Raw genomic sequence first — 13,310 nt, 5'->3', positions numbered from 1 at the left:
TCCTGCTGATGGTGGGCTCTACAGCGTTTTTCTGCAGTGTATGCAGAATGCTAGGAAGGAAAGGCTTATTTAATTTCCACAGGTTTTGGTGGGGTAACTTAGCCTTTCATTCTTATCCACTGCTTATTTTTCATCTAATGACGTAATGAGAATAAATTTTCAGTCTACTGAAATAATCTGGTTATGTCACGAACTCTCCTGGTGGTAGGTGCTGCTCCCTTTCGAGTGCTAGTGTTAAAACTTTGTCAAGTGTATAACTGTTGTGTTGGTTTGTGGTTTCTGAAAACGGTAAAATCAGAGAATCACAGAATGTGTTGAGTTGGACGGGACTTTTCAAGGCCATCTAGTCCAGTCTCCCTGCAGAGAGCAGGGACAAGGTTGCTAACCTGACCTAGTTAAAGATGTGTTGTGGTCAGTCTTGGACTTAGGACAGAGCACATTTTACTGCAGGCCCAGAGTGTCTGGGGATCCGCAGTGAGAATGTGAGAAGAGCTGCCATGATGAGTCACGAGGTGTTATTTTTAAAATGTGATTGTCCTGTGGTAGTCTTTTACGTTACTGTTTTTTTCTCATGGTGATATTTTTATAATGGCTTTATTCTCTAAGGAAATGAAAGTAATTAATACAAGCACTTGCCCAAAACACCAGAATCCTTCATTCTGTTCTCAACCCACTAATGGGCAGAAGTATCTGCCCAAGAGCGTTTTGCAGGAACTTTATTCATTTTATCTGATTCTTGCAGTCAGAGAGCACAACTGTACGTGCTCTTTTGTGAAGAGTTGCTTGGGCTGGATTTACAAACGACGTGCTGTTCTCCAGAGACATTTCTCTGCATTTTACTTGTACCTGTTAGTGTTAGGAGCCAAATATTCATGACTTGGGAAAAGAGCTCTCCCTGCTTTCCTGCACAGCGTATGCCTTTGGAATACTAAATGCTGTGGTTGTTGCAAAGAGTAGACTTGAACTGTGGTTAGACACAGGAGATGGACTGATCAAACCACTTGTTGCCTCTGACAGGAGTGGTTCAGCTGGTGCATCTCCAGTTTCTCATCACAAGGGACAATGTCCCTTGTCTTGCCTTCTGTGTCTTCATTCAGAGATTTGTGGCGAGCTGCTTCTCTTTGCTTACAGGAAGATAATTATTCTCTTTTTTGCATAGTTTTCTGCTAAGCTGAATAGCTGAACTTGCCGTGGGTCAGCCCACCTCACCGGAGCTGGAGCAGGGGGCTGGGGTGGGCAAGAGAAGGGGAGAGAAACAAGATGGCCCTCCTTTCAAAAGCTGTGCTCAACTGACTCATCTAACTATGGTTTCAGACTACTGGCCTCTTCAAAATTGAAATTTTTAAGCATACAGCTCTTTTAAAGTAGACCATATGTGAATAATATCGTGACATTCCTACATATTCTTTCCATAGCTATCATTTTTTATCAGTTCACATGCTTAAGGAATGGTTTTAATACTGAACACAGTTATGGGAAAACGTTGAAATGTAACTTTGTGGCAGGAGATTTCAGGATTGCACTCTGGATCTCAAAGAAGGATGCTAAAGAGAAGATGAAAAATAATGTTGCCGTAGGACTTTCCAGTTGACAAACATCCTTTATTGCATAGGGGAGGAAAGAAGCAATGACAACTTTATCAAACACTTCATTTTATTATTTAGATTTGTTATTTTTGCTTGATAAACATTTCTTTCATGTGCACAGCTTAAATAGGCATGGAAAAAAATATAAGGATTGTATTGGTATGTAAAGATTGATCTAACAAAAAACTACCCTAGCCTGATATCTAAATTTTGGGATCGTGACCGCAGCCTGGCAGCAAGCAGACAGTGGTGCTAGAGGTTTATGCATCATTTAGAATTGCTGGGTTTCAGCTGTTGAAACGGGTCTCTTGCTGCAGTCAGTGGTTTGGAGGGAGCCCGTCTGCAGAGCTCCACCTGTTGGCCAGCCCTTCCAGTGGCTTCCCAAGTGGGCGAGTTCTCCGTGGAATCTGGAAATTTGGCATCTGTGATTTTGATGAAAGCTAGAGGGACAAAAGGTGCCTAGAGAATAAATGCCCGGGCGCAATACTGACGTAATAGGAATAACTGTCTCTGTGGTAGAAGGCTGTGAGATTGTCTCTGTTTTGGCTTACTGCAAAGCAAACGGTATATAAAGGGGAAAGTTTCTTCATGTGAACTCTAAATTGCAGGTATTGACTGGGCTCCCAAAAGCGATCGCATTGTGACTTGCGGTGCGGACCGTAACGCCTACGTCTGGAGCCAGAAGGATGGCGTGTGGAAACCAACCCTTGTCATCCTGAGAATTAATCGCGCAGCCACCTTTGTGAAATGGTCTCCCTTGGAGAATAAATTTGCTGTGGGAAGTGGAGCTCGACTTATATCTGTGTGCTACTTTGAATCTGAAAATGACTGGTGAGCTGTTTAATTTTAATTTCCATTTATACCTTTAATACCTGCATGAGAGAGCTAAAGCCTGGATTTTAATGGTGGTAACTAGGTTACTATTTTATTAATTCCTAAAATTCGGAAGTGTGGAGGGATGGGCCTCATCAGTTCCTTCATGCACCTTTTACATCTTAGGGAGAGAGTTTCCTCTTTTACTTTTTTGCTCTGGTGTAGCACCTTGGACTTCACCTGTTTTCAGGTGGTACTTGTTGGTGTGGAAGCGTTCTGGCTGACTGCTGTGAACATATGTTGCTTTTCTTAAAGTGCTAGAATTTCTGCAGAGTAAAAAATTCTTCACTGCAACTGTAGGACTGAAAAAACATACATGTTTCCCCTTGCCATCCTCCCAGAATGAATGAGGAAACCTTTCCTCTGTATAGATTATTTTGGGCCATTTTTGTCATTAAAGAGTTCAAGTCTGTCACTTAGCTCCAGGGTGATCTGTTAGAAGATATTCAGGCTTGTCATCTGCCTGTTCTCTGTTCTGTCGTGTATTCTTGTCACAGTTCTAGATTTCAGACAGTACTATCACGAGTGTTTCCACCACAAATGTGTTGTGTTTTTTTTTTCTTTTCCACGTCCAGACTCAGTGCTCCTTATCTTTACTGGGTCCACGTTTGTAGCTGTATTTGTTGGAGCTACATTTACCATGTCATCTGTAGGTGAAATCAGTATGTTGAATTTCTGTTATTTCGGGTTGCAGAAACATTCATAAAAACACAGGTGTCTGTGCCCGCCTGGTAAACGATGATACCACCTAAAAAATACATTTTCAACTTTGTTTTGGACTTCCATGCTTTCCAAAATATTCAGTTATTAACGTTTTCTCTACCTCACTTGTCTGCAGAAGAATCAAACCCCCATATGTTGAAGACAAATAATTTAATGTGATCCTTTAAAACTGCTTGTGCCTGATGGAAGTAAATTCACAGAAAAAGCACCATCATCCCAAAGGCCATCAAGTGAATAACAGATTTCATTATTGTTTTGTAAACAGTTCAAACAAACTAAATTTGCTGAGACATATTTAGGCTAATAGTGATGTATTCAATGTCAGGAACACTTTTCACTGTACTTTAAATAACTGAGAGGTATACTCTGGCCATATCAGCAGTTCACCCGTTTACTTGTTGCATTTTGCAGTTATTGTGTTATTAAACAGTAGAAAAGTCTATAGGCAAGAGAAATTACTGTAAAACTCAATGGAAGGAGCCGGAGAGGACTTGAACTTAGTAATCTAAGAAAATAGTGCTTCTTAGTTCCGTTCAATCGCAGTCAAAGCTGAGCTCTTATTCATAGGGTGTGAGGGACCAGGCAATTACTGTGCAAAATTCACATTAAGGAGTTCCGTCTGACGCATTATAAAAATTAGTCGGAAGGAGAATAGCACTTAGGTGAAGAGATGTGTGTTTAACATGAGTTTGTTCATAGTATCTAAAATTATGAAAGATTTGGGCATAACTTGTGTTTTGCAGAACTAATGTGTGTAGTCATTGTCAAGGGGTGATCTTTTTGAGGAAGACTTCATGGAGTTGGAGAAGTCCGGTAAAATGGTTTAATACAAATCTTATATCTTTTTTTTAACTATTATTATTATTGTTATTATTTGTTTTAGGTGGGTGAGCAAACACATTAAGAAACCTATTCGTTCCACTGTCCTTAGCCTGGACTGGCACCCCAACAATGTTTTGCTGGCTGCAGGATCCTGTGACTTCAAGTGCAGGTGAGAGAAAATAAACTGCCCGTAAATCAGTTTGGATTAGTGACTTGAGTCAGTCAGTAGCGTGGGCATGTTAATTGTGCATTTGCTGTCAGAATTGGCTCCTTGCGTGCTGTTATCGTTACCAAAATAAAACATCCAGCCTGAGAAACTCTGGCTTTGGTGCTACTGCGTACAGACTTTGCACCACTAACGTGTGTCTGCTGAGGGATGTGCCTGAATTTGGTGAGCTGGTGGGTTTCTTTGCTGGCTGTTCACAGAAGTAGTGCCACTGTGCACGCCCCAAATGCTGAGATCGTGCTGTTGGGCTGCAGTGAGACTAGTAGGTGCTGTCCTGTGGAACACCGGCGCTGCTAGTTAGAGTTTAAAAAGCAGTGTCTTAATGGTACAGTTCCAAATTACAGAGGCACTTCCAAAGGTGGGATCTCTTTTTTCTCTGGAGTTACTTTTTCCCTCTCCCCTTTGCCTGTGCTGTCCTTAACGTTTTTGCGGCCCTGTGGTGAGCGGTGTCAAGGAATTGATCCACCTGAAACTCAGTGCGATGAAGCACATTTTTGAAGAGTGTTTTGGGGAAAAAAAAAAAAAGCTGGTTAAAACAGGTTGTCATGCGAGGTGGATGGCATAGTCTTTCAAACCGAGTGTGAAGTAACACCGTGAGGGATGGGTCCTGCAGGTTCTCTGCGCTGCGTGATGGGGGTCACCGTGATGAAGTCTGCACAGGAGAGCTGTCTGCAGAGTGGTTGACTTTAATTCATATTTTACTTAATCGCTTGTACCTTGAATAATAATGAAGCTTTCTTTTCTTAAGTCCTTTATGTAATAGGGCAATTTTTAAGCTTCAAAATGTGTACTGAAAGTGACTAAGAAGGCGTGGGAGGGAGAGGTGGGACTGACTATTACATTCCTTATTTCAGAATGAAACCCGTGCATCTGAATTCTATCCTTTGATACGTTTTTATAAAAGGAGAGATGTTAAACGGACATCGGCAAGAGGAGGAGAGCTGTGACCCTTTCCTTCCCTATCACCAGTTTTAATTAGATAAACTCATTACGTGTTCACTTCGTCTCACAAAAAATGTTTAAAAGTACTCTTTCATCTTCCAGAGGCAGCTGCTTTTCACATGTGGAAATATTTTCATGCATGTTCTTAAAACATCATTAGGTCAGCTGAGGTAGATTATGTATGTAGAGATAGGTATGCATAGATGTACACACAAAATATATATATATATGCACATATATGTGTCTGTTACACGTATCTGTTACTTTAGACTTCAGCTCTTTTGTCTCCAGAGTTTGTTCAGTGCTGGTTATGTACTTCACATCCCTGATTATCTGTTCTTTCCTGGTTTGATTGAGAACTTAATTTGCATCATTTTACGTTCAGTCTGGTTTTTTAGGGGTTTATGTTGGAGGAATGTCCAAGTGTGGTTCATCCAGTTTCCTAGGAGCATTCTCTAAAAGACTTGCTTAATCCTTTTGTTTCCCATCAGAAAACTCATTCTGTCCTGTATCTTATTTCTCTGAAAATGGAGGATATTCTGAAACAAACAGATTGTGGTTTAAAACATTTGAGCAGCTTTCTGCTCTTCCTTAACGTTGTACTTTGCGTAATTTAATAATTTTGCTGCTTTTATCATAGAAATCTCCATATAGAAACATGAAAGAAAGGAAAACAGTGGAGATTGGTACTGGGTTTCTGTTTCTGTTTCTTCTCCAAAGCCGTGAAAGAACACACTCTTTGGTAAATGATGAATGCAGATCTCACATTCCAGTTCTAGGGAATGTTCAGTTACATACCGAAGATAATAGAGGTAGCTGGGCCTGAAGTCTGCACCTATCAAAGTGGTTCTGAAGAAAATTGTAAGGTGGATCTGCCAGAGCCACTGCCAGCTAGTAAGCAGCTAAGTGAGAGATGTGTGAGTTTTCTTGCTGGAACAATATTGCCGGGGAAATGAAAGTCATTTCCCAATGACCTTGGAAGCCTGGGGCCTTCAAGCTGAGATTATTTTGGTTTTAAAATAGAGGGAGACTTCAGTATGGGAAAAGACTTTTTTTTTTTTTTCCCCCCCCTTCAAGCTCTTTCACTACTTAGGGACAATTTTTCTGCCTTGTGTCAAAGACACATCTTGTCCTATTTCCATCCATTAAGAGAACTGTCCTTTCAGATGTCTCTGTAAAATTAAGTTTATTGAAGGATTATCTTTAGATTATATTTAAAGTGATAGAGCCAAATATAAATTCGTACTTAATTCTCTGGAAATCTGTACCTAATATAGCTGCAGTTAAGCCCTTCTAGTTCCAAATGATCAACTTCATTTGAATAAGCTGAATATAGGTACCTTTTGAAGTGTGTACCCCACACATGTAAAAGATTTAAAAAACAGCAGGGGGGGGGGGGGGGGAGGGGAAGAGAGCAACATTTCCATAAACTCACTATAAAATAATTCCTTTTTGTGTTTGACTGCAACCATGAATATTCAATCACAGCTTTTCACGTACACTGAAATGTTTCTCTGGTAGTTGTTTGGCGAAACTCACTTGCTCCTCCTGTCCAATGGACTCCAATCCTATGTCCGTGACGTCCCAATAACTTCCATGGTAACAGTCAAGAACACCATATTGTGGCATGTCTGAATCATGCAGAAGGAATTTGATGAAAGGGGGAGGCTTTCTGTTGAAACATATCTTGAAAATTGTGGTGCTGGGGAAAAAAACAACACCCAAACCTACAAAAACATTGTGGTATTTCAGGTTTTCAGGGCGTTCTTTCAGTAAGGAGCCAGAACAAGGTGGCTCAGAGTCTCTTTGCTGGCATTCGAACAGCGGTTTTCTTTCTTTGAAATCTTCCTGAAAAGTGAATGTTCTTAAAAAGCGGGTAATTTTGTAGGTATTCATATTAGCTTCTAATTACACCGTGCAATTCGTGATTCTTCTCGAACTGAAGAGTTGGCTTTTAGAGTTATTAGCACCGCAGAAGGATGAAAGGGGAAATCTCAGCACAACGCAGAGATGGCGTGTGCTTTTGTGCCGTCCGCTGGAAAAAAGAGGAGAGAGCTACAACAACAGTGTTTAGGAGAAACCTGTGTGCGTTACACCCTCTGTGCTATTCCTTTCTCTCTGTGTACTGAAATTTTCCAGGGGCTTCTTGTTTAAAGACACCATAATATTTTATTTTAGTAGACTGCATCTATTTGCTTCCAACGTGAAATGTATATGCACCTCCCAGGAGGGCTGAATTTTTTTCTCTGTCTCTGTTCATGCTGAAATCTTTAATTTGCAGGGTGTTTTCAGCTTACATTAAGGAAGTGGATGAAAAACCAGCCAGCACGCCGTGGGGCTCCAAAATGCCTTTTGGGCAGCTGATGTCGGAATTTGGGGGCGCTGGCAGCGGCGGATGGGTGCACAGTGTCAGTTTTTCTGCCAGCGGTAACCGCCTAGCCTGGGTCAGTCACGATAGTACTGTGTCAGTTGCTGATGCCTCAAAAAATATGATGTAAGTGTGCTCTTTCTATTTAGTAATTAGCTGCTTGATACGGAGAGGAAAAGTATGTGAAATATTGTGTTTGCAACAGTGAGAGCTGTGGCTGCTGTTTCCGGTTTTGCCAGTTTTACTGTAGATTCCGGGAGTCTCTTGAGGCCTATGTAAATAATGGCTTTTAGATTCTAAAATTTTAGATTATTTAAATTTGATACAAGAATTCTTCAGTGAGGATATAGTCAGTTAACTTTAGGGAGAGGGGAAAAAAGCATTTGAAAAAGAAAAATGTTCACTGTAATGGTTGGGGAAACTATTTTTTTTGTAAATGGATTCAAGAGAATCTAGAAATGTGCTCACTCTGTAACTACTAAGACTGTTTCCCCAACCAAGATCTGGGAAATAATAAGTAGTTGATATCATGAAATGTTAATTCCAACCACTGCCCTTACGACACTGCTGCTGCAAGGTTTCAGTTTACCCCTTCCAGTTCAGTCACGTATTTTATTAACAGTTCTTCCTTCCACTCCTCATCTTGATCTGAATAACTTTTCAGCGTCCCTGGCTTTCTAACCAAGAAGGAAGGGATTCCCTGTACGTTTTGATAGCAGAGATCTCTGGTGGATCATCGGGCATTGCTGGCCTTTGTTTTGAGTTACGGTTCTGATGTCTACAGCCAAACAAATACCTGGCTGGGGATATTATTAAGTGTGAAGTGTTCTAGAATTCTGTTCTCATTTGGCATGAAAAGTTGACATAATTTAATGTACAGACTTTTTCCTCCTGAAAAGGTGATGTCAGGCACTAAAACTGCAAGTGTGGGGTTTTTTTAATGCAAATGAAAATAGTAGCTTCAATTTGTTCATTTTTTCAATTAACAGCTTCAATTTGGGCATTTTTTTGGGCGTATTCCTTTTAAACTCTTGCCACGGTTTATACACAGTGCTAGATAACTTCAGCCCTTTACCTGGAATACTTTGTGTTTTCTATAGATCTTCCAGAGCACTTTTATTTGGTAGAAACTTAGTTACAAACTACAACCTTCCAGTATCTCCTCAGGACAACTGAGCTACACTGACTTGTTTTCCAATAATCTCTGTGTGGGAGCGGTCTCTATTTTTTTGCTGAGGCCAAGGATGAGAGGTTTCAGTGAAGTCCTCTAACAACTGTTCTTGTGTTCAGGGTTTCGCAGCTGAAAACAGAGTTCCTCCCACTCCTGAGCGTGTCGTTTGTCTCCGAGAACAGCGTGGTGGCAGCTGTAAGTGTCTGTATTATTTTCTGGAGAACGTTGTAGTGTTTTGGAGGGGGAGAAACACCACACAGTAGTAGTAACCAAAGGTAGTGGTAAGCAAACTCTTCCAGAGTGATAGACTTTGCATTTCTGGTAGTAACAGCAGCAGAAAAATGAAATGGTGATTCTGTTGGTTATGTTTCCTGTCGTGATTTCATGACGCTTGGTTTGCAGGGCCATGACTGCTGCCCCATGCTCTTTAACTGTGACGACCGTGGCTTGCTGACCTTCGTTTCCAAACTAGACATTCCAAAACAGAGCATCCAGCGCAATATTTCCGCTATGGAACGCTTCCGAAACATGGATAAAAGAGCCACTACAGAAGATCGTAACACTACCCTGGAGACGCTGCACCAAAACAGTATAACGTGAGTGCCTTGGCTGCCACTTGGAGGGGAAGGAAAGCTCCTCCCCAGCACTTCAGTTTCCCAGCATGTACCACAAACCTGTGAGGGCTCAAACTGGCTGTACCAGGTGGATTTAGCTGGTATCCCCTTCTCATTTCAGTCTTTCGCTAACAGCTATCAATTTCTGGGACTTACGCGGATGCAGGCGAAGTTAATCGTTAACGTGGTGTGTGTGCTGCTGCTCTTGGTTCGTGTTTAATGCGTTCTGTAACTTGAACAGAGTTTATCTTATCGATCATGTAGGTAGTTCACGAGGTTGGTAGCACTGTGCAAAATCTAGTCAGCAAAACTCCCTTGAAACAGAAATTTGTGTACCAGCTTCCTATTTCAGATATTATTTCTGTGTGCATTACTCATGAAAAAGATTGATTCAAGTTAATCGAGCGGTGTAGCCTTGCATTTAAAAAAGTATGTGAGCCCAGAAGATGCTGACACTTCTAAAGCAATTTGTCTTCATTCGAGGAAAATGTTTAGGCTACGGCCACCAAGCGACAAAAGAGCTTTCGGCATCCTTTTTCTTTGCTGATTTTTCAGAAGCATCGTACCAAAAAAATGTAGCATAGGCTCTGCTGTACTCATGTCTCCCTTTGAGAGAGTAGGAGTTGAATTCAACCCAGATTTCTCAGCTTTTTGGCTCTCTGGAGCGGGTGTCTGCATTACAGCTATCACTCTCTGTTTTCAGCCAAGTGTCTATTTATGAGATCGACAAACGAGATTGTCGTAAATTTTGCACCACCGGCATTGATGGAGCAATGACCATCTGGGATTTCAAGGTATGCTTTTACTACCGTGTTTATGTGAACTGGGTGCGGCGGTGGGTCTTTTTTTTTTTTTGAGGGGGGATCTCTGGCATGAGTTTCTGGGGCTCAGCCCTAATGCAGGTTTTATTAGCAGTAGGAAATCCAGATTGGAATAGTCAAGACCAATTGTGAACTCCATAAGGAAGAGAGGTCCAAGATTCAACATAAATGCCAATAAAATTTGCTTAACAGATGGTGCTAACCCAGGCTGCTTTTTTTTTTTTAATGGAATCTCTTCATGTCCCTGTAGGAATCCCACTAATTCTTTCCTTTCTTGACCTCTGCCTCAGCCACAGTTGGGCTGGAGTGATCGTTGGTGTGACACGACCCCTGGTTCTTCTCAGTCCCATCCTCTTGGACCCTGCTCCCTGACTTTCTGTGGAACATGGTCCTGCCCTCTCATAATTAACCTCATAGGGTAGTAAGAAGTTACCTCAAACAGTTAGAAAACGCAGTCAGCACTACACTGAAAACCCTAAAAGGGGATAATAATGCCAGTGCTTTGCAGGGGACTGCCAACAGAGGGCTCTGCCGGCCTCCCTAAGCTGTTTTTAGGCAGTTGGTCCGTTTTCCGAGAGTGCCAGAAATGCTCTGGTGGAGGGACAGGAGCTGAATAAGAAGCTGAGGTGATACATCAGCTGCTTAAATGCAGTTTCAGGGCTCTGTATGTACGTGTGTTTAATTACTGTAGTGGTCTCCGGCTCTTGAATTTGAGTCTAATCTCAAGTATTCAAGGGTTTCATTGTTTTTCTTAGCATCAGTGTTTACGCTAAATTACTTCACACAGAATATTGTAGCAGATTGTGATTAAGATTTTTCTCTCTCTTCAAGACCTTAGAGTCCTCGATTCAAGGTCTACGAATCATGTAAAGATGGATTTCCGTGATCTAGCAGGACAAACTGCTTGCCAGAATGCAGCTCCCACATCTGCACAAACTCGAAAAGGGAGGAGGAAGGTGGAATATTTGGAAACACTGAGAAAATACGGCTTGGCAGATTTTCTTCTGAATCTAGATTTGGTGAATTGTGTTGGTTTCAAAATCAGCTGTGATTGTTCTTTTTTTTTTTTTTTTTTTTTTTTTGTTGTTTGTTTCTTTCCTTTTTTTTTTTTTTTTTTTTTTGGTTGGTTGTTTCATTCCATTCTTTACCAAAGCTGCTCCTTAAGTAGTTTATTGCAGGAAGTTATGAATCACTAACTTAAAAGGGGAATTTTATGTAAATTGTCTGCTAGAAATAATAATAATAAAAAAAAGAAAAACTGGATTTTTTTTGTTTTGGTGCTTATTAACAATAATTAAAAAAGAGATATTGAGGGAATCAAGTTTGAGAGAGAAGGTGGGCAGATCCTGTGCTGATATCTTATGGCTTTAAAACAGGAAAAGTTCATTTTAACTGAAAGTTTCTTGAAGTTGACAGATAAAGACCTGGATTGCTGATGATCTCGACGTGAAGATTCAGCCGAGCCTCTTTCAGAGGAATTGTTCCCTTGAGGTGATGATTGTGGAGGATAAACATCTTAATTCTGTCTGCCTAGCATTTAGTCATAGAATCACAGAATAGTTTCAGCTGGAAGAGACCTTGAAGATCATCGAGTCCAGCCTTTGTCCCAGCCCTATCAACCCACTAAACTATGTCCTCACAGAAATAACAGCAAGTTATCCTGAGTGTCTTTTTTTTATTGCCCGTTTAGTGGGTTGTAGATTTGACCAGAATTATCTGTAGTTGCCTTTTAGGATTTGTACAAAGACCTCTCACCGTGTGGTGCCAAGGATATGGGCTGGAAGGCTGCATGGAGAAAGTAAAGCAAAAAAATCTGCTGAGCCAGGTCTTAGGAGGGTGAATTAAAAGCCAATCGCCTTGTAAGTCCGTGAAGCTGCGCAGGGCTGCCTGTGTCGCTAGAGCAGAGTGCTCTGCCGATAAAATTCTGTGTTTGTAATGACTGGTGGAGAAACGAAGCACGCTGATCAGAGGTGTCAGCATGCTCTGGGTTCTGTGCAGTTCCTTGGTCTCCAGGCGACTGTACCTCTTGAAGTTCAGTTTTGAGCCTTGGTAGCTCGTCGAGCCATTTGCCACTAACTTGTTTTATTCACGTGGTGTGGTTACTCTTAACTCGTGTCGCTGCCCCAAGGCAGGCTGCGCTCTGGGGGGGATCATCTGCCGCACAGCGTTGCTTTGCAAGGCTTGAGACTTTGTTGTTTCTGTTGAAAATGCAGAAGTGTCTTAAAAAAAAACCCCAGTGACTAAATTTACCACTTCCTCTGGAACGAGAGTTGCTTCATGCACTGCTTGTTTCTCAGCTCTGAGTGACTGTAAAGGCAGAGTGGCAGATAAGCTCCCAAAGGTGACAACTGCTGCCGTTCAGCTGCAAGTGAACTGTGCCCGTCACGGAGCTGGATCATTTTCAGGTGCAACACTGGTCGCGTGCACAGAGTGAACTGTTTTTCCAGTTCTTTTAGGTTTTCTTGTGTCTCCTGCTGCCTTCCCGCAGCACTCAAGCATGGCTTTGCAATTTCCTCTCCCTTCTAAACGTAGAATAATGATTATTTAGCCTCTGGTCTTGCAGTCTGGTGACACAACGTGTACGAGGACTTTGTGGTGGGATTGGGTCTGAGCTGGGGTAAAACACTAAAGGAATTAAGTGTCTTCTGGATGGAAGTGACCCTGCCTGCCTCAGCAGGTGGGCAGAGCAGCACAGGTTTGGCTCTGTCCATCTCTGTTCATACTTCTGGATGCCTGTATCTCAGCAGACAGTCATGATGTTGTTTCTGAAGTTGCTTTTGAAAGTGGTGGTTTATTTCCAATAAAAAGTATGGGGGAAACAGAAATGGATTTAAAAAAATATGGTTCAAGTAAGAGGATGGAAAAAAAGCATCTGAGAGTGGAGGAAATGCATCTCTAAATGTTTCTGCCGTGTTCTTTTTCTGCGAGGAGCCAGAGAAGGTAAAATGAACCTGTCTGCTCTGAAAAGCCAACAAAGCGAGGTTTGATGAAACCGCCGCAGGTGACTACCTGAGAGAAATACGTGTGCTAGAAGTCCTTTCCTTGGTCACCTCCCCCGTCCCTAATGCTGCCCTTCGGGTCCAGCACAGGTGAGGATTCACGAGCGTGTTTGGAGAACGGCAGTGCTCGGCTTCTTGGCATGTGCTGCTGTGTGCTGGGGTTAA

General features: G+C 41.8%; 1 protein-coding gene across 1 annotated transcript in view; it reads left to right on the top strand.

Annotated features, from left to right (window-relative positions):
• The window catches only part of LOC104280581 (actin-related protein 2/3 complex subunit 1A), a 12,088-nt gene extending 875 nt beyond the window's left edge, over positions 1-11,213 (top strand). Inside the window, exons 3-9 of the mRNA XM_009878265.1 lie at positions 2,195-2,417; positions 4,066-4,173; positions 7,454-7,666; positions 8,831-8,906; positions 9,114-9,307; positions 10,029-10,119; positions 10,978-11,213. Coding sequence (XP_009876567.1) covers positions 2,195-2,417; positions 4,066-4,173; positions 7,454-7,666; positions 8,831-8,906; positions 9,114-9,307; positions 10,029-10,119; positions 10,978-11,016 — 944 coding nt within the window. The 3' untranslated portion in view covers positions 11,017-11,213. The remainder of the gene's footprint in view (positions 1-2,194; positions 2,418-4,065; positions 4,174-7,453; positions 7,667-8,830; positions 8,907-9,113; positions 9,308-10,028; positions 10,120-10,977) is intronic.
• The last annotated feature ends 2,097 nt before the right edge of the window (positions 11,214-13,310 follow it).

This window comes from Apaloderma vittatum, unplaced genomic scaffold (genome assembly GCF_000703405.1).
Source record: "Apaloderma vittatum isolate BGI_N311 unplaced genomic scaffold, ASM70340v1 scaffold40101, whole genome shotgun sequence".
NCBI classification, from domain to species: domain Eukaryota; kingdom Metazoa; phylum Chordata; class Aves; order Trogoniformes; family Trogonidae; genus Apaloderma; species Apaloderma vittatum.
The sequence above is the reverse complement of the archived record's forward strand: the minus strand, read 5'-3'. Positions and strand labels throughout refer to the sequence as shown.